Here is a 24,775-nt window from a genome sequence, read left to right as displayed (position 1 = left end):
GAATACTAAAGTTGAAAGATTTGTTTATAGAATGACACGTCGAAATGTAGAGTAATTATTGGACGCATTAAGTGTGTCAATTTAAACCGTCGTATTTTAATAAAATGTTTAATTACCATTATGATGTAAGTTAATGGTTGGTCGTATCTATCGATCACATGGTTGATTACCATCTTAGATGCATTTTATAGGAAGGAATGTGTTGTAACTCTTGAACGCCATTAGTTACAGACTAACTCTGAATTCCTTTTCAGAATTGTAGATCTGAATGTGCCCAAACGTTGAACTCTGACCCTTGCATATTCAGACTTAGTACTTCTGAACTACAAAGACACGGTAGAATAACAAATTTTCTCCCAACCGATACTTCCTGTATAGACCTTATACACTATCTTTTGTTATGTGATAGTTGATATTTGTAAATTAACTCTTACAAAAGCCATGAATTTGTTAAAATCCATATCAAAATTTTCAACTCTGGAATGTACAGAGTGAATTTCTCAGATCGGCATTTATACCCACCATCTTAAAAGTCAATATTTGAAAATTAGCCTTTAAGAAATTCACTAAAATTATTAAAGTCCATATTAAAATGTTCGTGACCTATTACATACATAGTTACTTGCGCACGTTTGAATTTGTAACTTAGGCCATAAATCTGGTACACCACGTTCATACTTGAACATGGATAGATTACACAACTGAAGTCGTAAATCTGGTACAGCACGTTCATACTTGAACGTGGACAGACTACACAACTTCAGAATTTTCATAAACTCATAGACTCAAAATTTCAGTTATCGTTGGTTATAATCCCCATAAAATCTGGAAATTTTAATCGTGGGATGTGTGTTTAAATTGAGATTCAATTTCCGAACTCTTCACTACTGAAATTGGCAACTTTTCTCAAAGTCAAACAAGAACAATTAGAACCAATTGCTTCTCTTCTGTAAGGTATGATAGCTTCTTTTGATTAACTTACTTCAAAATTTTAATTAATTAATACATGGTTTCCCTTCTACAGATTAATGGCTGGAAACAACATTACATTCATTGACGATCTTGACATACAGAAGGATGATTTCACTGTCAAGGTTCGAATTGTTAGATTTTGGAAGCAACCGCTGTTTAAAAACCCGGATGAAATATATTCCATTGAAATGTTATTAATGGATGAACAAGTAAATTCTCATATCTTTTTGAAGCTTTAGTAGTGAAAGCACGATATTGAATTATTTTCTAAACTGTCTAAGATTTTCACATCATTAGTACTCATTGATTTTTCATTTTTATGTTCTTAGGGCACCAAAATACAAGCAAATGTCCTGCAAAAATGGGTTCCTAAGTTCAGGAACTTACTTCAGGAAGGGGCAACAGTTTTCATTAATACAATTGCTCGATATGCAACGAAATGCAAGTTAATTGATAATACAAACAAGTTAAATTTGTATTACAAGACTTATGTGTCGAATTGCCGGGATTTTAAGGGTTCCATTTTTGGTTTCTCGTTTGTTAAATTTGCAAACATTAAATCCAAAAGTATCCCAGAACATACAGCAGTTCGTGAGTGAATTAAATCCTTTCACATTGATTGTGTTGTTTAAATAAATTATATAATGTACTGTTATTGAAGTTAGATGTTGTTATGTTAACTTTTTGATCATTACATAGATGTAATTGGGGAGGTTATTGCTTGTGAGACAATGGTGACTCTTCCAGATAACAATGGAAAAGCAAAAAGAAGAATGCAGCTTGAGATGTAGGATTTGGGGTAAGTACTTCACTTTAATTTACTAGCAGTGATCTTCAGAAACTATATAATTTTTTTCTTACAATTTATGTAGGGGGATTAAAATACAAGTTACATTGTGGGATGCCTTCGCTGAGGAATTAAATGATTATGTTTGTACAAACAAGGACAAGGGGATTGTTGTTCTTGTTATTTAATTGGCAATGGTCAAAATTTATAGAGGTTTGTCTGATTCATAACATGTATAGTTCTTTCAACCAATGTTGTATTAAGTTGTTTCATGTGATTGTTTCAGAAAGACCATTTCTTTCTAACGCATTCAATGGTACGAGGTTGTTCATCAATTCAGACATTGATGAAATTAAAGATTTTAAGAAAAGGTCAGCAATTTTTTATATTATTTATTTCTGTTATATATCTTATATTTCGCTAACATACATTGTTGTGTACTAATACTCTGATTCAATACTTTGATTCGGGAAAGTCGCGAATCTAAATCGTCACAATAGATTTCAATTGTAACATCCAATTTCTAATATGCCCAAATTATTTGCTAAATATATTTAATTATTTGGTTAAAGAGAACTTATGATTTAGTGGGAGTTTGGGTTTGAAATTTTAGAATTATACTTCTTAGGATTATATTAGAGGATTTGGGAAAAATTTCACGTCAAATAGATATGTAAAACTAATTTTGGGAGATCTTTTTTGGAATATTTTTTATGGATGTTATAGATTATCTCTTTATGAACGTGTAGGCAAAAACCTCATAGAAAACAGAGGTCCGAGCGAAAAGTTATGAATATTTTAAGTGTTGATAGTCAAAATGGGTACCTAGCCGGGTCAACCCGACCCAACTCGGGTTTTAGCATAATAAATTGAATTTTTGGCCCATTTTTCATGTCATTTGAGTCCAAAACTCACACACACACACTAGAGGTGCGATTTTCACACACATAGGCTTGATTCAACTCAAATCAAAGAGGAACTACAAGATCTTTGAAGGATTTGATCATCAAGTAAAGTATAATCCATTTTTTTGCACTTGTTCTTGATTGACATTCTTGTTATATAGATTGCATATTGAGATAGAAATAGGGTTTCATATGGGTTTGATCTTAAGTGTGTAAAATGAGTGCATTTTAGTAGTTATGACTTGAAATGATCATTAGATTCAATAGATTATCAAGATTTAAGCAAGTTCATCATATGAACTTTGACTTGATCAAGTCAATGATTTGGGGAGAGAATATAAATGATAAAATAAAGGTTGGATTTTGGTTGTTTATGTCAAATATGTTATATTATGTTGAAAATCAGAAGTTGGAATAATTTGGAATCGAAATGGTTTGAGAAAAATGTATGAAAATGAGAATTTTGACTTAAGAATGCATTGAAAATGTGCAGACTTTGAAAAATTGTATAAAATCATAGAAAAATCCAAATGCGTTGAGGCCAATTTCCTTAGTTAGAAAATTAAGTCTATTTTATTTCTTATTTTATGATCAAGTCTTGAATTCGAGTTGAAAATGGCCAACACAGTTCTGCAAGCAGCAGCTGTACATAGAAATCTTAGTAAAGTGTTCAAATAAGATATGTGTATAACATGAGTTTCTTATATTGGCTACTTATGAGATTTTGTACATTTACTCCAGGGGGTAGTTAGGACATATTTTGATGCTTTGGAAGCATTCTAATTGTGGTAGCTTGGACTTGCTTTGTGAGCTCATTTTGGAGCTTTTCGGTATTATACAGTTGCCCGATGAGTTATATAGTTAATAGTTACATATTGATTTGAATATATATGTATATTTTCGTATGCATGTTTTTGGTCTTGAATTGAGTCACACGATCTTGACTTTTCTTTGATTCTGTCTCTTGAGTCTATTCCATATTACTATCTCGTTACATCGGTTTGCTTTTCGGATCCGGACTCGTTGTTTTGTTCCTTGAATTGTATGCCATAGTACGGGTACTACTTCGTGTGGCACGCCGGAAGTTTATGGTAAAGTCAAGATCCCGGGTTGGATGGGTGAGACTTTCTGCGGGTGTGAATACTCATTTCTCAAAAAGGGGGAAGAGCAATGAGTAAGGAACCTTGACACATACCCGGTAGAGGAAGGCGGGCAGTGCGAGGTTTCCCGTAATGTACGATTCTGACTCGGACTTTGGCATGAGCCCGGAAGGTGAAGGAAGGGGTGATGCACTGTCTTCGTTATGTTTACCGATTCGATCTCTTGGTTCTTGATATTTATTGGTATTCTAACGATTGTTGAATATATTTGGTTATTGATCTTCTTTCCTTGTTGTATTGAGCATCATTGGTATGGTGATTTAAATATGGAATTCTATGATCTWAGCATCCGGTACGTATTGTTCACTCGGTTTTTGTAAGTCTCGGTTTGTATTTAGATGATGTCTTGAACTCTTTTATTGACAAGAGTTTATTATGTATGTTTATAAACATGTGCGATACTGATATGTAATACTTAACTATTTAACTCACTAAACGTTGGCTTACCATTTAAGTGGCAACCTCTCTCAGAAAAAAAAACGGATAAAAAGAAAGAACCCGTTGTTTTACTTGAAGATTTATCGGGGAACTTGAAGATTACGAACTTGCTTTTGGTAAATAGTAGCTTATTACCGTATCTCATAGATGTAGTAAGTGTAGCCTGAATGTAGTCTTGTTCCGGTTATAAGTATGTCCCGTATTCTTTTGCTACTTAATTCGGGTTGTAAGTAAAAATCCGTTCTATCTGGTTGGAATTGTGTTTTGGGTGGTTTAATCACGAAAATAGAACGGATATTTCGAAGTTTTTCTAGAAAGTTAATATCCCGTATTTTGAGTCTAATCAATGTTAAACCCAGATCTGTGTGTTATAATGTGTTGACCATTCATAGGGCCTCTGGTCCATTCATAGGCTCTGGACCATTCATAGGGCCTCTGGTCCACTCATAGGGCCTCTGGTCCATTCATAGGCTCTGGTCCATTCATAGGGCCTCTGGTNGGTCCATTCATAGGCTCTGGTCCATTCATAGGGCCTCTGGTTCATTCATAGGCTCTGGTCCATTCATAGGCTCTGGTCCATTCATAGGGCCTCTGATCCATTCATAGGCTCTGGTCCAGTCATAGGCTCTGGTCCATTCATAGGGCCTTTGGTCCATTCATAGGTTCTGGTCCATTCATAGGGGCTCTGGTCCGTCCATAGGAGCTCTGGTCTTCTTCCAGACTTAGTCGTTTCAGCACAGCAGCATCTTCAGATCTTCCATCTTTGGCCCCGATTGCTTTGATAAAACTTTTAGAATAATTAGGATCAATTTTGGTCCTAACAATTAATATATTATATTTTATTGGACATTTTATAAAATTGGTAATTTGGGGTTTCTTAAGTGAGATGTTACAGATATGGTATCAGAGCTGTGGTTTGAGTGAATTGGATATCATTAATGATATTCAGACTCAAACTTAGGTATTGACATTGTATAGTGACTTGGTTATGATTATATAGGATATAGACCAATAGGAGAGACCTAGGATTTGTTGGGATACAAGGGATAGAATATTATATGACTTATATATATATATATATATATATTATAATTTCAATTCGATGTCTGATCATGATGCATCTAGCAATGCGCCGGTTACTCAAGAACTTGGGGATGACAACCTCAATCTCGAAGGGAATGTCCAAGGAAATATTAACAATGACAATGAAGCCCAACTATCACCTCGTACTGAGAGGTTATTGAAAMTAATGAATGATCAAACATGGGCTGCTCTACGAGAACAAAGAATAGAGCTTGAAAGAAAGTTATCTGACGTGCAAAATCCAGTTAATACTCAGAATCCGGTTGTCCAAGGACCGAAGCCGGTTAATAAAGACGTACCCAAAACAAAGTCGGATTGGCCTTCATTTAAAACAATTAGAAGCAGTGGGGCTACAAAGTTCTAGGGACAGACGGACCCAGTACTTGTAATGCAATGGGTCGAAAACACTGAAAAGGTATTCAGGATTGTTTACGTGCAGGAGGAGGATATAGTACGTTATGCTACAGCGACATTTACCGATCGTGCACTCACTTGGTGGAACGCCACATATCAATCAATGGATCCTAATATTCCGGATAGAACGACATGGGAAGAGTTTCAAGTGTTGTTCTTCGAAAAATATTGTCCGGATGATCTGAAGCAAAAGCTTGAGAAGGAATTCCTAGAGCTCAAACAGGGATCCATGTCTGTGATTGAATATGAAACAGAGTTCAATCGGAAGCTTTAGTTTGCCCAGCGGTTTGTACCAAGCGAAAAGGACAAGATTAATCATTTCGTCAACGGTTTTCGACGGAATATTCGTGATTTCGTCACCAATCGCGACATATCTTCATTTGCAAAGCAGTTGAGTATGCAAGGAAACGAGAGCATGATCTGAGTCTACCTGATGATTCTGATATACCGGAGAAACGATCGAGAGTTGAGAGAACCTTCTCGACCCCGACATCTAAATCGTCTCGATTCTTCAAGTCGAGACGAGCTTAATTGCATAATACACCACATACTACCTCCCACGCTTATATAATGCAATCAAATACGCCACGGAACTACAACCGATGTGGCAAGAATCACCAGGGATGATGTAGTGGTGATCAAACTTATGTATGATGCTTCTGTTGTGGTGAAGTTGGGCACATATGAACTCAGTGCCCTCAAAAAGAAAAGGCATGTTATAATTATGGTGTGTTAGGTCATTGTATGTGAGAATGTACAAAGAATAGACTGGAGGAAAGTAAGGGGTCGATACAACAACCGAGGCAACGACCGATACATACAGCGGGGGCTTCGACCAAAATGGAGGAAGTCCCGAAACCTCATGCTAGGGCGTTTCAAATTATCGCGAAGGAAGCCATGAACGATCCCGACGTTGTTACGGGTATATTTCGTGTTAATTCTTGGCCTGCTTGTATTTTATTTGATTCTGGTGCAACAAATTCTTTTGTGTTAAATGATTATGTTTGTTATATTGAATCTGTGCCTACTACGCTTGAAAAACCTTTCACTATTGACACTGCGAGCGGAGTACCATTAGTTGTTGATAAAGTATTTAGAGGGTGTACATTGCTTTTAGATGACTATGAATTTCTTATCGATCTCATTCCAACTGATATACATGGATTCAATGTTGTTATTGGTATGGATTGGTTGGCAAAGAATCAAGCCAATATCATATGTTCACAACGAATGATTCAGATACCAATTAGCGACGGGAATTACCAATACATTTACGGGGAGCGGCGTGTGATCGACATAAAGGTAATCTCTATGCTAAAAGCTCGTCGTTATCTAATCAAGGGTTGTTCAACTTTTCTAGCTTATGTTATGGATGCGATGAAGGAATTGAAGAAGACGGTGAAGGACGTTCCGATTGTTTRTGAATATMCRGATGTATTTCCRGGTGATCTGCWTGRATTGCCACCYGATCGTCAAGTAGACTTTCGTATAGACTTGATACTGGGTGCAGCTCCGATAGCAAAGACACCGTATYRTCTCGCACCTGCAGAAATGAAAGAAATGATGAAACAATTGCAGGAATTATTGGAAAAGGGTTTTATCCGACCAAGCACATCTCCTTGGGGTGCTCTAGTCCTGTTCGTTAAGAAGAAAGACAGAACTTTCCAGATATGTATAGATTACCGTGAGCTTAACAAGGTAACTATAAAGAACAAATATCCATTACCGCGAATTGACAAACTTTTTGATCAGTTGCAAGGAGCGAGATATTTTTCTAAAATCGATTTATAGTCTAGCTATCACCAACTCAAGGTACGGGAGGAAGATGTACCCAAGACTGCCTTTCGGACCCATTATGGGCATTACGAATTCCTCGTAATGCCATTCAGACTTACAAATGCACCTGCAGCGTTTATGGACTTAATGAATCGAGTATGCTATCCTATGCTCGACAAGTCTGTGATCGTATTCATTGATGATATTTTGGTTTATTCAAAGTCCGAAAACGAACACGCTACACACTTACATCAAATGCTAGAATTGTTGAGAAAAGAATGACTCTATGCAAAATTCTTGAAATGTGAATTCTGGCTTCGCCAAGTATAATTCTTGGGGCATACCGTATCCATAGACGGTATTTCTGTAGACCCAGTCAAGATCGAAGCAATTCAAGAATGGGAGCAACCAAACAACGCTTCAGAAGTACAGAGTTTTCTGGGTCTGACAGGGTACTATCGACGATTTATCAAGGACTTCTCTAAGATCGCAGTACCATTAACCTCTTTGACTCGTAAAGATGCTAAATTTGAATGGAATGAGGCTCAAGATCGAGCATTTCAAACTTTAAAGGAATGTCTGACACACGCACCTATACTTGCTCTACCTGAGGGTAACGAAGTCTTTATAGTGTATAGTGACGCATCTCGACTTAGTCTTGGATGTGTCTTGATTCAACGAGGCAAGGTGATTGCTTATGCTTCTCGCTAATTGAAAGATTATGAGAAGAACTACCTTACTCATGATCTTGAATTAGCAGCAGTGGTCTTTGCTTTGAAGCTTTGGCAACACTATCTCTATGGTACGAAGTGTCAACTTTATACTGACCATAAGAGCTTAAAGTATTTATTTGATCAACAGACCTTGAACATGCGTCAACAACGTGCTATGGAACTCATCAAAGATTACGACTGTGAGATACTTTATCATCCGGGTAAAGCTAATGTAGTGGCAGATGCTCTAAGTAGGAAGACGCATTTTGGACTTCTATGCTACTCTATCATTCACACGTCGGTTAAATATAATCTATTTGATGATATTCGGAAATGGCAGATTGAGGCTTTGAAGCCTAAGAATGTTAAAGTAGAACAAATGATAGGATACATTGATTCTCCCTCTGAAGATGGATGTGGCTTGAAGGTCTTTAAGACCCAAATCTGGGTCCCCAAACTTGGCGGCATGCGAGATGTTATTTTAGCGGAAGCACATAAGTCACGATTGTCGATACACCCAGAAAATACCAAAATGTACCAAGATCCTTGTTTAGATTACTGGTGGCCTGGGATGAAGACTGATATTGGACGTTATGTCGAGAAATGTACCTCATGTTTACAAGTAAAGGCTGAACACCAAGCACCGTATGGTAGTTTACAGCCTCTTGAGGTACCGATGTGAATGGGAGGAATTAACGATGGATATGGTTACTAAACTACCAAAGACCCAACTACAACACGATAGTATTTGGGTTATAGTTGATCGGTTGATCAAATCTGCATTGTTCTTACCTGTCCGAGAGTCTTATTCTATGGATCGATGGGTGCGGTTGTATATTGATGAAGTTGTCTCGCGACACGGTGTACCAGTGAATATTATCTCGGATCGCGACACTCGATTCACTTCTAATTTTTGGACTAGATTTCAACGAGAGTTGGGAACACGTCATGCGTTTAGTACGGCCTATCATCCTCAGACCGATAGTCAATCAGAACTAACCATTCAGACTCTCAAGGATATGCTACGCGCATGTGTCTTAGAATTTGGTGGTAGTTGGGATACTCACCTACCCTTGGTTGAGTTTTCTTACAACAATAGCTACCACTCGACAATTGGAATGGCTCCCTATGAGGCTTTATACGGACGTAAATTTCGTACACCCTTGTGTTGGCGAGAGATGGGAGAGAAAGTTTTAGTTGGTCCCGAACTAATTCCGATCACTCATGACAAGATTCAGATTATTCGCGAAAGAATGAAAGCTGCCCAAGATCGTCAAAAATCTTATGCAGATTATCGCAAAAGGCCAATCGAGTTCTCGGTTGGTGATATAGTAATGGTGAAAGTTTCTCCTTGGTGAGTCGTGCTTCGATTCCGACAACAAGGTAAGTTAAGTCCACGATTTATTGGCCCGTTCAAAGTATTGGAGCGTATCGGAAAAAAAAAGCTTATCGACTAGAATTACCGGAGGAACTTACGGGGATACACGATGTGTTTCATGTCGGGTACTTACATAAATGCTTGGGTAAACATGAAGAGACGGTGCCCTTAGCCGAAGTCAAAAGTAGATGAGAAAGTAAGATACATGTTGAGATATAATCCATTTTTTTGCACTTGTTCTTGATTGACATTCTTGTTATATAGATTGCATGTTGAGATAGAGTTAGGGTTTCATATGGGTTTGATCTTAAGTGTATAATGCATTTTAGTAGTTATGACTTGAAATGATCATTAGATTCAATAGATTATCAATATTTAAGCAAGTTCATCATATGAACTTTGACTTGATCAAGTTAATGATTTGGGAGAGAATATAAATGAGAAAATAAAGGTTGGATTTTGGTTGTTTATGTCAAATATGTTATATTAAGTTGAAATTCAGAAGTTGCAATAATTTGGAATCGAAATGGTTTGAGAAAAATGTATGAGAATGAGAATTTTGACTTAAGAATGCATTGAAAGTATGCAGACTTTGAAAAACTGTATAAAATCATAGAAAAATCCAAATTAGGTGAGGCCAATTTTCTTAGCTAGATAATTGAGTCTAGTTTATTTCTTATTTTACGATCAAGTCTTGAAATTGAGTTAAATATGGCCAAAACAGTTCCGCAAGCAGCAGCTGTACATAGAAATCTAAGTAAGGTGTTCAAATAGGATATGTGTATAACATGAGTTTCTTATATTGGTTACTTATGAGATTTTGAACATTTACTCCAGGGGGTAGTTAGGACATATTTTGATGCTTTGGAAGCATTCTAAGTGTGGTAGCTTGGACTTGCTTTGTGAGCTCATTTTGGAGCTTTTCGGTATTATACGGTTGCCCGGTAAGTTATATAGTTAATAGTTACATATTGATTTGAATATATATGTATATTTTCGTATGTATGTTTTTGGTCTTGAATTGAGTCAYACGATCTTGACTTTTCTTTGATTCCGTCTCTTGAGTCTATTCCATATTACTATCTCGATACATCGGTTTGCTTTCCGGATCCGGACTCGTTGTTTTGTTCCTTGAATTGTACGCCAAAGTAAGAGTACTACTTTGTGTGGCACGCTGGAAGTTTATGGCGAAGTCAAGATCTCGGGTTGGATGGGTGAGACTTTCTACGGTTGTGAATACTTATTGCTCAAAAAGGAGGAAGAGCAATGAGTAGGGAACCTTGGCACATACCCGGTACAGGAAGGCAGGCAGTGCGAGGTTTCCCGTAATGTACGATTTTGACTCGGACTTTGGCATGAGCCGGGAAGGTGAAGGACGGGGTGATGCACTGTCTTCGTTATGTTTACCGATTTGATCTCTTGGTTCTTCATATTTAATGGTATTCTGACGATTGTTGAATATATTTGGTTATTGATCTTCTTTCCTTGTTGTATTGAGCATCATTGGTATGGTGATTTGAATATGGAATTCTATGATCTTAGCGTCTGTTTCTTGTAAGTCTCGGTTTGCATTTAGATGATGTCTTGAACTCTTTTATTGAYAARAGTTTATTATGTATGTTTATAAACATGTGTGATACTGATATGTAATACTTAACTATTTAACTCATTAAGTGTTGGCTTACCATTTAAGTGGCAACCTCTCTCAGGAAAGAAGACGAATAAAAAGAAAGAACCCGTTGTTTGACTTGAAGATTTATCGGGAACTTGAAGATTACAAACTTGCTTTTGGTAAATAGTAGCTTATTACCGTATCTCATAGATGTAGTAAGTGTAGATTGAATATAGTCTTGTTCCGGTTATAAGTATGTCCCGTATTCTTTTGCTTCTTAATTCGGGTTGTAAGTAAAAATTCGTTATATCCGGTTGGAATTGTGTTTTGGGTGGTTTAATCACTAAAATAGAACGGATATTTCAAAGTTTTTCTAGAATATTAATATCCTGTATTTCGAGGCTAATCAATGTTAAACCCAGATCTATGTGTTACAAAGTTTTGACCATTCATTGGGCCTCTGGTCAATTCATAGGCTCTGGACCATTCATAGGGCCTCTGGTCTACTCATAGGGCCTCTGGTCCATTCTTAGGGCCTTTGGTCCATTCATAGGCTCTGGTCCATTCATAGGGCCTCTCGTCCATTCATAGGCTCTGTTCTATTCATAGGGCCTCTGGTCCATTCTTAGGCTCTGGTCCATTCATAGGCTATGGTCCATTCATAGGCTCTAGTTCATTCATAGGGCCTCTGGTCCATTCATAGGCTCTGGTCCATTCATAGGCTTCGGTCCATTCATAGGCTCTAGTCCATTCATAAGGGCTCTGGTCCATCCATAGGAGCTCTGGTCTTCTTCCAGACTTAGTCGTTTCAGCACAGCAGCATTTTCAGATCTTCCATCTTTGGCCCCGATTGCTTTGATAAAACTTTTAGAATAATTAGGATCATTTTTGGTCCTAACAATTAATAAATTATATTTTATTGGAGATTTTATAAATTTGGTAATTTGGGGTTTCTTAAGTGAGATGTTACATCAATGCCCTCTGGAATGTCTTATTCATATCGTGAAGATTTTCTAGACAGAACCAATAGAGCAAACATTGTTGAAATCAGTGAGACTATTGAGGTACTGATTCTTTTAAATTGTGTCTTTACATTGGGTAAATGTATTTTAGTGTAACATAGCGTACTTTATACAGGCGAAATCACTAATTGTATTAGGAACAGTGAAGGCATTTAGAAAATATGTCCCTTGGTTTTACATGGGTTGTACAAGGTGTAACCGCAAGGTTCAACCCACGTACATTATTAGTGACAAGGATGATGGCTTTGGTATGAAAGAAGAGAGGGAGAGTTTTGATTGTACGACTGATAGATGCAGAGGTAAACAGACAGAAGTGTTGCCAAAGTAAGTAACAATTACATAACCATGCTTCTCATTAACTTCTGCACACTCACATTAATACTCACTTAATAATCATACTGGAATTGTATCATTTACATTATTTGATCGAGAAGCTAATAAAGTTTTGAACCAAACGGCAATAGAGTTATATGAAAAAGTTAAAGAGGTATGGTTAGAGGTCTTTTCCTTTTTGATAAGTTGCTTTTTAGGACTCCAAATACCTGTTAATGTAAAAATTGTTTGTTTTCTTTGTTAGAGTGGTGATTTAGACATGTTTCTAGATGAGTTGGATGTTTTGCTTGATCGGAGGTTTGTAATAAAAATTGACATAACTGATTACAATATTAAGAACAGCTGTTTCATTTATGGCATTTCAAAGCTAATAGATGATGATGCCATTTTGAGTGAATTGGAGATGAGATACGCTTCTCAGCAGGTGTTGATTTCAGTTTGCAAAAAATATTATCCAATTTAGTCTAAAATCTTTGTTACTCTAATATTATTTTATCATTTACTCTGCAGCCTGCTGAATCAGAATCAGTAAATTTGCATTCAACATATTTCAGTTCCCAAGATAAGTTAAAGGTATTATAAGTGCCATGTTCAATGTAATTTGTAAAGACAACTACAAGCAACTAATTTTCCAACTACCACAACTAATTATTGTTTTATTTGAAAGATGTTGTTTCATGTACTGGTGAGAATGCAACACCATCCGATGTTGATAAGAGCACTGCAGACAGTCCGGAATCAGAAGAAAAGTTGTGTGAGAGAAGGCTTGGCAAAAGAGTTGAAAGGAAGCGGCTTTTTGAAAGTTCGTCTGATGCCGATCAGGATGGAAAATGATCGACTATAAAAACATTAAAGATCCCTAAGGTTGAGAAGTAATATTCTTCTTTTTGATGAACAATTACATTGAAACTCCCATTTGATATTGTGTTGGTGGTTGAATTTTTTCTTGGACAATTATTTATGCATTGGTGCAGATGTTATGATACACGTTTTCCTTATTATTTGTGTTGGATTTGATATTAAACTCATTTGCAGTACATACTTCTGTAATGTTTGATTTTCATGTTCATGAAAAATATATCTGCTTGTATTTAACTATTTTTGGACGAGGATGTTCTGGGGAGTTGAAAAACAGCTCTGTAATGAGTATAGAAGCAACTTCAGGTGCGTTGCATGGTACATGCAGATCGTCTGCGTAGTTCTGTATGAAGCAGGGAATCAGGATCAGAGGTTCTGCGTAGCACGAGGATAGATAGAGCTCTTACTTAAGAGGTAAGTGTATTATGTACAAAGGCCATCTTCTATGTGAATTATCGTAGAGACCATCTTACATGAAGCAGAGATACCACCCCTGGAGCAAGAGAAGGAGGCAGAATTGTTCTAAGGTCAATCCGTAATCTGTTGGAGTTTGAGAACTTCTTAGGAGGTTCATCAGGCTTGAAAACATCTAGACCATCTTGTCTTAGCATTTTTTAGCTTTCAAGCATTGTACTTTCATTTCAATCGTATTGTGTCTTCTGAATAGTTAATGTAAAACAGAGGTCATTTTTAACCTATGCCTTCAATAAGACTTATGTTTTTAATTCAAGTAAGAATTTTCTTTCTTTTTAACTTCTGTTGGAGTATCGAGAACTTCTTATGTTTTTCTTCCTTTTTCCTAATTTAACAAAAAGGATCGGCTACAAGAACATTAAAAAACCCTCCACTTCAGAAGTAATATTCATGGTTCGGGTGTACAAGTACATTGTCTCTCGTATTTGGTATTGTTTTGGTGATTGCATTTTGATTTGTACAATAATCTGTTAATTGGTGAATGTAACTTTCTATATGCTTTCATTATTTTTTGTTTTGGATTTAATGTTAAACTTATTTGCATGAGTAACATAGAGGCTCTGCACTTAAGTGTTGAGAAAGACCTCTATCTCTTCATGTGCTACGTTGAGGTTGCCCTTCTTCATACAGACCACAACCAAGGTTCTGCAAGAGCTATATTGTCAATCTAACCATGGCTCCATACTGCATACAGAGCTTCATAGAGGCTCTGCACTTAAGTGGTCAGACACAGCTCTATCTCTTCATGCACTGCGTTGAGGCTCAACCTTTTACTCTAAAAGTGGACTTCAAACTTGTAACTCTGGACCATCTGAGTCTTAATTATGGAAAATTTATTCACCCTTGTGTCTGTCAAGCCTGACTTCGTTCTTTATACAGACCATAACAGAGGTTCTGCTTGTGCTACGGCGTCACTCTAACAATGCTTCCCTGATTTAGACAGAGCTACACAGAGCCTCTGCATGTAGGTGTTGAGAAAGCTCTCTCTCTCTTCATGCCCTACATTAAGGCCCTGCCGCTTACTCTGAATGTGGACTTCAGAATTGCAACTCTGCACAGTTCAAGTCTTAACTCATAAAATTTCTTGACCCTTGTGTTTGTGAAGCCTCACTCCGTTCTTCATACAGACCTTGACAGAGGTTCTGCAACTTGTATGTGGTCAATTAGAGCAAGGCTCAGTGGTACATACAGAGCTCCACAGAGGCTCTGTACTTAAGTGTTGAGAAAGAGCTTTGTCTCTTCATGTTGTACGTTGAGGTTTCCCTTCTTCATACAGAACTTCATAGAGGTCCTGCACGTGATACGCGGTCACTATAACCGTGCCTCCGTGCTTCATACAGAGCTACACAGAGGCTCTACACTTAAGTGTTGACAAAGAGCTCTGTGTCTTCATATCCTACCTTCAGGTGTCAGGTCGTACTCTGGAAGTGTATATCAAACTTGCAACTCTGCATCATACACGGTTTACTCTCTTGGAAGTTTGTTCACCCTTGAGGCTGTCAACCCTAACTCCGTTCTTCATATAGACCTTGACAGAGGGCCTGCACGTGCTAAGCCATCAATCTGTCACCATGCTTCATACAGAGCCATACAGAGGCTTTGCACTTAAGTGCTGAGAAAGAGGTCTGTCTCTTCAGGTGCTACGTTGATGTTTGCCTTCTTCATAAAGACCTTCACAGAAGTTCTGCACATGTTATGCCGTCACTCTAACACTGCCTTCGTGCTTCATACAGAGCTACACAGAGGCTCTGCACTTAAGTATTGAGAAAGAGCTCCGTCTATTCATGTTGTACGTTGAAATTCCCCTTCTTCATACAGACCACGACAGAGGTTCTGTACGTGCTACGTCACTGTAACACTACCTCCGTGCTTCATACAGAGCTACACAGAGGCTCTACACTTAAGATTTGGAAAAGAGCTCCGTCTCTTCATGTCCTACTTTGAGAGTCCGCCTCTTACTCTGAAAGTGTACTTCAACCTTGTAAGTCTGTACCATTTAGGGCTTAAACTGCAGAAAGTTTTTTAACCCTTTTATCTGTCAAGCGTGACTCCACTCTTCATACAGACCTTCACATAGGTTCTGCATGTGCTATGTCGTCACGTATTTCGGTGATCTCAAAAACTTCTAAATAAATACTTATTTCACAAAGATAGGTCTGATATTCTTTTCCATAGTTAAAATAGATGGTTTACTACAGAGTCATTTCAACAGTATGCTTCTTGTATTAAACCTATGAACCCGTCAAAATTAAATGTAAGAGTTGGAAGCTGACTGTCACTGGTTTGCTTATAGACTTATACAATAACTTTCATACGTGGTTTGATAGACGTACAATGTGCATTAATGTTTAAACCATGCAATATGGCTCCAAAATAGTACTAAACAAAGTTCAGATTGTGGAGTTAAATTGTAAATTGTAATTCTTGAGTATCAATGTTTAGAGTTCCCTGAAACCAGTTCTGAAATGTTACTTTCAGGTGATAATGTTATAACTTAATAGTTAAAAGTCTGAATTACTTGAACATTACACTTCATCCTTTGCATAACATGGTGAAGACATAAGTTGTTTTAAGTGATAATGTTATAACTTAATTTAAATATATAATATATATTACATTTAGGTTTTCCTCCTAAGTGAAGTATGTTATTTGAACATGTATATAATACAATCACTAATTGCAAGTGGAAACAATATTCACCAAAACACTTACGCAAAAGCTTATGAAGAATTGAATGCTGTGAGGTTTTGAACATGTATATAACTCTTTTACATTTTTATGCATAAATACAAAGTCATATGTAAAATCTGTTCCAAAATAAAATGAATATATTTAAAGTCATATTAACAAATTATATAGCCCTTTCCTTCGCTTTCTAAAATCCTTTGAAATCAAAGCTACTGAAAGGTATACTAAAAAGGAAATGTGTACACAGTGAAAATATGAATGAAATATACACATTAAACATTGTATCTAGACATACTAATTCTTCCAGTAATACCTTGGTAGCTATCTGGTTTTTACAAAAGGATTTGAAAGGAATGAAGCCTGGTCCGATGCAATCACCCTTCTTTTCATAATCATAAAAAACAGAGTGATTGCGTCAAACCAGGCAATATCCTTCACAAACCACTACTTATTTTATTCTCTGAAGAGATCATTCATTCATCTTCTTCTTCCTTTAAGCCCTAATATTGTTTCATCTAATTTTAATCTGCAAATAGGCACAAAAAAAGGGAGACTCGGGTGTAGTGAAGAAATTTATTGGAAACTGTAAAGGACATATATTATTAAATATATACAGATATTTTTAAAAGTGACGGTTGAAATGACCTCCCAAAATTTTAAATAAATTTATACTCTTTTCAAATACGGTAATTGTTGAAATAAAATATTCCCACTCCTCTCCTTTCACCCATTTTCGACTCTTAAACTTCTCTGTTCCTTTTTCATCGCAAACCACATATTCATGGAGGACTGCTTCATGTTAACTTTCGATTAAACAAACGGAGCACAAAAGACGTATAACAATGGAGGTTCTGGCAATGTCAGAGAAGTTTTCTGACCAAGAAGAGTTACCGTTCCCAAAACTTATAAGAATATCAATGACTAATCCCTATGCAACTGATTCTTCAGGAGATGAAGATGACCACATTTTTGAACAGTGGCGTGTAAAGAAGTATGTTAATGAAATTAACGTACAACCATCAAGCAAAGCTAGAATGATGCCTCTCAATGGCAATAAGATGACAACCAGAAACAGCCCATGTGCTGTAGATTCGAAACTGAAATCTATGAAGAAGAAGAAGAAAAGTCTAGAGGATAGTGTTAGGAAGTTCCGAGGAGTATGGAAAAGACGTTGGGGTAGATGGGCAGTGGAGATTATGGATCCGGCTACACGCCAGCGGTTGTGGTTGGGAACATATGATACGTCAGAGGAAGCTGCCATGGTATATGATAATGCTACCATCAAACTTCGTGGTGCTGGTGCTATTACAAATTTTGTTTTGCCAACGGTTTTAGAAAACCCACCGCCGACGAATGTTACATCAATGTCCGACCATCACCCCAACCGAAAGTCACTCAAGCTTATACTTGCGGATGCACCACCTTTGGATTACCAATCATTTGATTCAATACAACTTGATGATGAAGTTGCATCTTTTAACATGCATCATGATTTCAGGTCTATAAACCCAAAACAATTTGATGATTGTGGTATAACCCCTATACCTCCTGACTTCATTCCTCAAAGTGGATGTGGATCTCCCTCAACTTTAAAAATAGATAACTACTTCGAAGATATTTCAGATAGTACTTTAGATTTATGGTTTTCCTAAAATGGCTGGAACTTATTTTAGTTAGTTGTTGGAGTTGTTTAATTGAGTACTATTGTATTATTTTGTTAGTATCGTATTAATGCATATTTTTTATTAACATTTAGTCGTTTTCCTGATTAGTTTTATTTTGTTTTTCAAACAGTTGTAAATGATGTTTTTTTTTACAAAATATATATAGGTCACAAAAAGGGTTGACCCATATACAAAGCTTAAGTGTAATGGGATTTATTCGCATATTCATGTAAGTGTCATGAATGTTGTAAAGAAATCTAAATTGTAATTGTGGGAAAGGAGTTCAAATTTGTGATCAGATGTTTTTGTGATGTACCTTCTAGCTCTGCCATATAACTCTGACTCTACCCAAGGGAACATAAGTCCAGACTTTCATGCACATGATACAAAAGTCTGGAAATAATGACTCCAGATGTAGCGATACATAGACATATTAGAGATGTTTCCTCTATCAGAAACATCAATTATGGGAAGAGAATTCTGAATTTCCATTTGAGAGAAGGAGTTAAGATTTATTCTTAGATTTCTAAGGGATGCTAAGGGATGCTACCTTGTAAGACTGGCATACAATTATGCACATAGACAAAGACATACTCGTCCAAATTTGTATGTCCAGACTTATAAGCATGAATATAATGGACCGAGGCTTAGTTAGCCATAGAACATATCAGAGTTGTTTGTAGAAGTCTGAAGCATCAGTTAAGCCATGAAAAAAGGAGAATAAACGTGTAAAGTGAGAAATGCCACTTAAGTAGACTCATTTGAACTGTAAGTAAAGCTGTGTGTGGAGTGACTCTCTGCATACAACATTTAAACGTTTTTAGGCCTTCTCATTAGCTCTGACTCCACAATCTACTACATAACTCTGAAAAACGAACGTGCAAACAAAAACTGACAAGCAGTTTCTTAATTTACATTGTATTTAGACCTTTAATTTACGGTTTCCATAACTGCCTCATCTGGGTAATCATTTGTTTCTTATAAAATTATTGTCATCATAGACAACTTCCATTTCCTACTACAGTAAAAAAAGCAGTCTTTAACACAACTGTCTAACTGAGTCCATTTTCTCACAATTGTTCATTCTAATGTTTTGTTATGTACTGACTTCATGTATTGGTTTCTTGTTGAAGAATTAATTTTCTTGCAGATCTTTTAAAAAAGAAATTCGATGGATGCTAGAGAAAGGAGAAAATTTAGAAAGACGGTTTTGAATAGTAGTAAACAGTCAGTGAAATCTACATCATCAAATGTTGAAGGTATTTGATTTGAAAGCATTTTGAATCCTATTTTGATTGAGACAAATATTACCTGTTCAGGAATTTTGTTGAAGGCACTTTTGACAGTCATCCTTTCCTCTAACTTTTTACAGAGAATATCTCAAATTATGATAAGCAATTAGAATCTTCATCTAAGAGGAATAATATTCCCTACCATAATGAGAATATGGATCCAAACACATGTTCACAGTTTCAACATACAAACTTGCCACATTCTTCTTCAGATCTGACTATCACAAATCCATTATCTGATAGTCCTAATGGTATGTGTAATCTCTTGTACACCTCATTTTTTAAAGTAATGCTTCAAACAAATTTTCAATACTAACAAATGTCTTACATTACTTAAATTTGTATATTTTAAACAGCAAGTGTTCATGTAAACAAACATTATTGGTTACGTTCTACCGCAAATTCATCCATCCCTTTATCGACAATAGATCAAGCTTCTTCTATGCCTCGGTTATCAGCAGGGCATCATAGATTACAAAGAAGAAATATAAATGTATCTGATATACAAATCATTGATATTACATCAGATGAAGAACCGGACCATCCAGTAACAACTACAAACAAAATTGAAGGAATATCTTAAGGTAATTATTAAATAATCAAATGTTTAATACTTACAGTTAGTTATTACATTCAAATTTATTAAACAGAGTACTTGGATCACGGTGATGAAAGTGTTATTTGTGAATGTTGTGATGCAAAACTATGGAAAGATGAAGCTCTTCGAGAGAAAAAATGCGGGATGAAAACAATTTACTCCCTTTGTTGTCTTCATGGCAAAGTTCAGCTTCCAAAAAAGAAAGAGATGGGTACTTCTTATGTAAATCGGTTTCGTTGTGCGGACTCAAAAAGCAAATACTTTATGAAGAACATTCGTCGTAATAATTCAATGTTCTCATTTACATCAATGGGTGGCAAATATGATACTTCCATTAATAGTGGAAATGCACCATACATATACAGGCTTAATGGTCAAAACTACCATAGGATGGGTAGTCTTCTACCACCAGATGGAAGAAAACCGAAATTCTCTCAACTGTACATATATGATACCAAAAATGAAGTTTCAAATAGACACAGTTCATTTAGGTATACATTCATCCTTAATGTAATATCTCTTAATAGATTTACTTGAATTACATTGTATGGTTATATTAATGGTCACTCTGATTTTATGTTTGTTATGATTTACTTAGTGAAAAACAAGAAGCYTCTGCATCAAATTCTGATTCCCTTGATATTGAGATTATTCAATACTTAAAGAACATACTAGATGCAAAAAATGTGTTGGTGAAGTCTTGTAGAATTGCAAGAGATTGTTTTGATTGCTACCTGGATGTCAAGCTAAAGTTACGGCTGATTGGAAAAAGAGAAAAGGATGGAAGAACATATAACCTTCCAACTGCTTCAGAGGTTGCAGCTTTAATTGTTGGAGATGATGGTGGTACAATTGAAAAAAGTGATATCATTGTACAATATCAGACAGGTTATTTACAAGCAATAAGTGAATTACATCATTCTTACCTTCCTCTTCAATATACGTTGTTATTTTCATATGGAGAAGATGGTTACAGACTTGACATTCCTCGTAGAGAGGTAACATCTTCAAGCAAAAGTAAAAGAACAACTGTAACAATGAGGGAGTTCTTCGCCTTCAGACTTCAAGATAGAAGAAATATGTTTTCATTACTTCTCAATGCAAGGAGGCTTCTACAACAATTTATTGTTGATGGATACACAATGATTGAAAGTGAGAGGTTGCATTATATACGTAAGTAGCAAAAAGTCCTAAGGTGCGAGACATATGATGCTCCATGCAATGTACAAGAACAAGGAGAGTGGGATGTTTCAAACATTGGACAACGTGTTATACTACCTTATTCTTTCACCGGTCGTGCTTGGTACATGATGCAAAATTATTTGGATGCAATGTCCCTTTGCAAATGGTATGGATATCCTGACTTGTTTCTAAGCATGACTTGCAATCCAAAATGGCCAGAAGTTAGAAGATTTGTTAAGGACACATGCCTAAATCCAGAAGACAGCCCTGACATTCTTTGTCGTTTATTTAAGATCAAGCTTGATGCATTTATTAGAGAATTAAAAGAGAATGAGCTTTTTGGCAAAATTCAAGCAGGTATGTTCAATTTATGATAACAGTATCAACATATTTCTTTATACTTTTAGTCTTATCTTTATTAATTTAAATTGTAACTTTTTTGTAGTTGTTTATACAATTGAATTTCAAAAGCGTGGCTTGCCTTACAGTCATATATGTCTGTTTATTGTTGGACCGAAAACTGGGGAACCGCCCACATGATATTGTCTGCTTTAGGCTGCCCCTCTCGGCAACAACCCCTCACGGCTTTAAAACACGTCACTGGTAGAAGTAAGATCCCCCCTTCCTTATAAGGAAGATGAATCCCCCTAGCCTCACCAATGTGGGATGCTCCTGCATTGCTACAGGAGCGTTGGGTTTAAGAATCGCGGATTTGACCGGCTCGAGGGAACGATGAGGCAGAAGTCCCAACATTCCCCCCCCACATTGGTGCAGCCCTAGCTCTGATACCAATTGTTGGACCGAAAACTAGGGAACCGCCCACATGATATTGTCCGCTTTGGGCTGCCCCTCTCGGCAACAACCCCTCACGGCTTTAAAACACGTCATTGGTAGGAGTAAGATCCCCCTTTCCTTATAAGGAAGATGAATCCCCCTAGCCTCACCAATATGGGATGCTTCTGCATTGCTACAGGAGCGTTGGGTTTAAGAATCGCGGATTTGACCGGCTCGAGGGAACGATGAGGCGGAAGTCCCAACATTTATGCATCGAGATTTCAAGCTACCTACTGTTGAACAGATTTATCCTATCATCTCAGCTGAAATACCAAACAAAAACAGTGATCCATACTTGTACTTACTTGTAAAAGAGTGTTGGGTTCAAGTATGTGCGTTATTGTTGTATTCAAGTTCTCCATATTTTACATGCTTTGTAATAGAGTGGCTTTATACTTTTCTTAGTATAAATAGTAGTTTACTTTGTAATTGTCATTAGCAAGTCATTAGCAAATTCTGTAATATGAAATTAGCTGTAATTCTCTCTCAATCAATTCAAGAGACATTTGGTGATCTATTCTCTATCTTCATCTCATTCTTAATGTTCTTGAAGATCATGATCAATTGTGTATGAATTGGACATTTCAATTGGTATCAGAGCAGACTACAGCAGTTTGATTAGAGGATTAAACCAATTTTTCAAGATTTTGCACGAATTTGCACGAATTTTTAGTGGATTATCGATCTGTGCTCATAACTGTTTTTCATCTGTTCTTCATCCAGAATTTGTTTTTGGGCTTAAATCGGTTGAATGTTGGGTGTTAATTTATATATTTTGTATTGCTGGATTCGCCTTTTGATTTAGAACAACTTTGATTCACACTAATTTTGATTTTAAACAAGTTTTGAACCTGATTTGATCGATTTTTGAGTTTTCGAAAACTGTTAAGTGTTCTTCAAAATTCATATGTTTTCATGTTTTGATCTAAATTTTTGGTGAAAAAGTGAGAAATTTGTGTTTTTGCTTGAATTTTAGTCCGATTAACTCCTGATCGATTTTGGTGTTAATCCGGACAATAAATCGCTTAAAGCTTGTGCGATTTAGACTTGTAATTTTTGTGAATTGGATTTGATCAGATTAGGCTAAACCGAGTAAGTCTTGGTCGGAGTAAGAGGTAAATCGTTTGACTCGTGTGCGATTTATTGAGCGATTTAGGTAATCCGCTTGGTAAGTCATTTCTAATTTTGTGCGATTTAATTGAAATCCGGTCATAGCCTGAGTGGATTAGTGAGCGATTTAAGTATAAGCGGTTTAATATACGATTTATGTTGTATTGTTGAATATTTTGTTTGATCGTACTTTGACTGTTTTGACCGAACTTTGACTTTGATTCTTTGAACGGACTTGTGAACGGATTTTGACTTTTACTTGTGATCGATTTAAATCCTTGACTTTTGGGCGATTTCATTTTAAGCGGACTTCTACGTACTTTGACTAGTTGACTTAGTTGACCTTGAGTAGTTGACTTGTTGAGTTTTTATGTCCGTATTTCTTTTAGGAAATTTGTCTAAGTGTTGAAATCATCTGATTTGAGATTTTTAATCCAAATTGATTTTTACGCCTTATCCGTATGAGTTTTGCATTTTACTAGGTGTTGAAACTCACCGGATTACTTGATAGTTTGTGCGATTTAAAATTCTTTGTTGTCCGGACTTCTAATCCGGATAACTTCATTTTGTTAAAAAGTTTTAGTCTACTTTGTCCGGACTTCTAATCCGGATAAGCTTGTGTGCTTAATTTTTCTAAGTGTTGAATGCATGCATATTCTTGTTTGAGATTTATCCGATATTTTTGAATACTGATCCTTTAATACAAATTTTGAACTGTAGTTGATCCTAAATCATACTAACTGATAAAATGAGTTCAAGAGAAGCAATGGCTATTGGTACTGATACCAAGCCACCAGTGCTGTTTTGCGGAGACTATAATCAATGGAGAGATAGATTTCTTAATTTCATAGAGAGAATGAAGGAAGGAGATCTGATTATGGAATCCTTGATGAAAGGTCCTGTTGTATTCTACCGAGAGACACCTGCTGTTCCAGAGGAAGGTAGACCTGCTGTAAGAGTTATCAAGGAGAAGTTCAGATATACAGCTCAAGAAAAGGAAAGAGCCCATGCTGATGTGCTTTGCAATTCCTACATGATGCAAGCACTGACCAATGCCATTTACACCAGTATTGACAGTCATAAATCACCTGGTCACAACATGTGGGTTCAAATTGAAAAGATGATGATGGGTTCTAGAGTGGTGTGAAGTCCAAAATCATACAAACATCATACAATCTTCAAGAATTAAGATGAATATAAAAGTAGAAAGAATATCTTCAAAGAATGATTAGATTGATAGAGAGAATTACAGCTAAAAATCTTGATTACACTTTGCTAATCACTTGGTAATGACAATTACAAAGAAAATACTATTTACAGTAGGAAATAGTAAAACTACACTATTACAAAATAAAGCTATTCTAAGGAGAAACTTGAATACAACTTTAACGCTCTAACTCAAACCCAACATTCTCCCCTTTTGGATTCAAGTTTGGACTCTTGTGAATTTCGTTTTGCGCAGTCCAAGAATTTTCTCCAACC

At 36.4% G+C, this 24,775-nt stretch overlaps 2 protein-coding genes across 2 annotated transcripts; both read left to right on the top strand.

The window, feature by feature from the left end:
* Positions 1–17,455: 17,455 nt before the first annotated feature.
* Positions 17,456–18,265, top strand: LOC112514117 (ethylene-responsive transcription factor CRF3-like). The gene has a single exon (XM_025120449.1). The coding sequence runs from the start codon at positions 17,456–17,458 to the stop codon at positions 18,263–18,265; it is 810 nt and encodes a 269-aa protein (XP_024976217.1).
* A 1,183-nt stretch (positions 18,266–19,448) lies between these two features.
* Positions 19,449–21,981, top strand: LOC112514116. The gene is made up of 6 exons (XM_025120448.1): positions 19,449–19,536; positions 19,650–19,820; positions 20,220–20,658; positions 20,766–21,165; positions 21,349–21,706; positions 21,821–21,981. The coding sequence occupies exons 1-6, from the start codon at positions 19,449–19,451 to the stop codon at positions 21,979–21,981; spliced, it is 1,617 nt and encodes a 538-aa protein (XP_024976216.1).
* Positions 21,982–24,775: the final 2,794 nt, after the last annotated feature.

Source organism: Cynara cardunculus (genome assembly GCF_001531365.2).
Source record: "Cynara cardunculus var. scolymus isolate 2C chromosome LG 6, CcrdV1, whole genome shotgun sequence".
NCBI classification, from domain to species: domain Eukaryota; kingdom Viridiplantae; phylum Streptophyta; class Magnoliopsida; order Asterales; family Asteraceae; genus Cynara; species Cynara cardunculus.
This window is presented reverse-complemented; position numbering and strand designations above follow the sequence as displayed.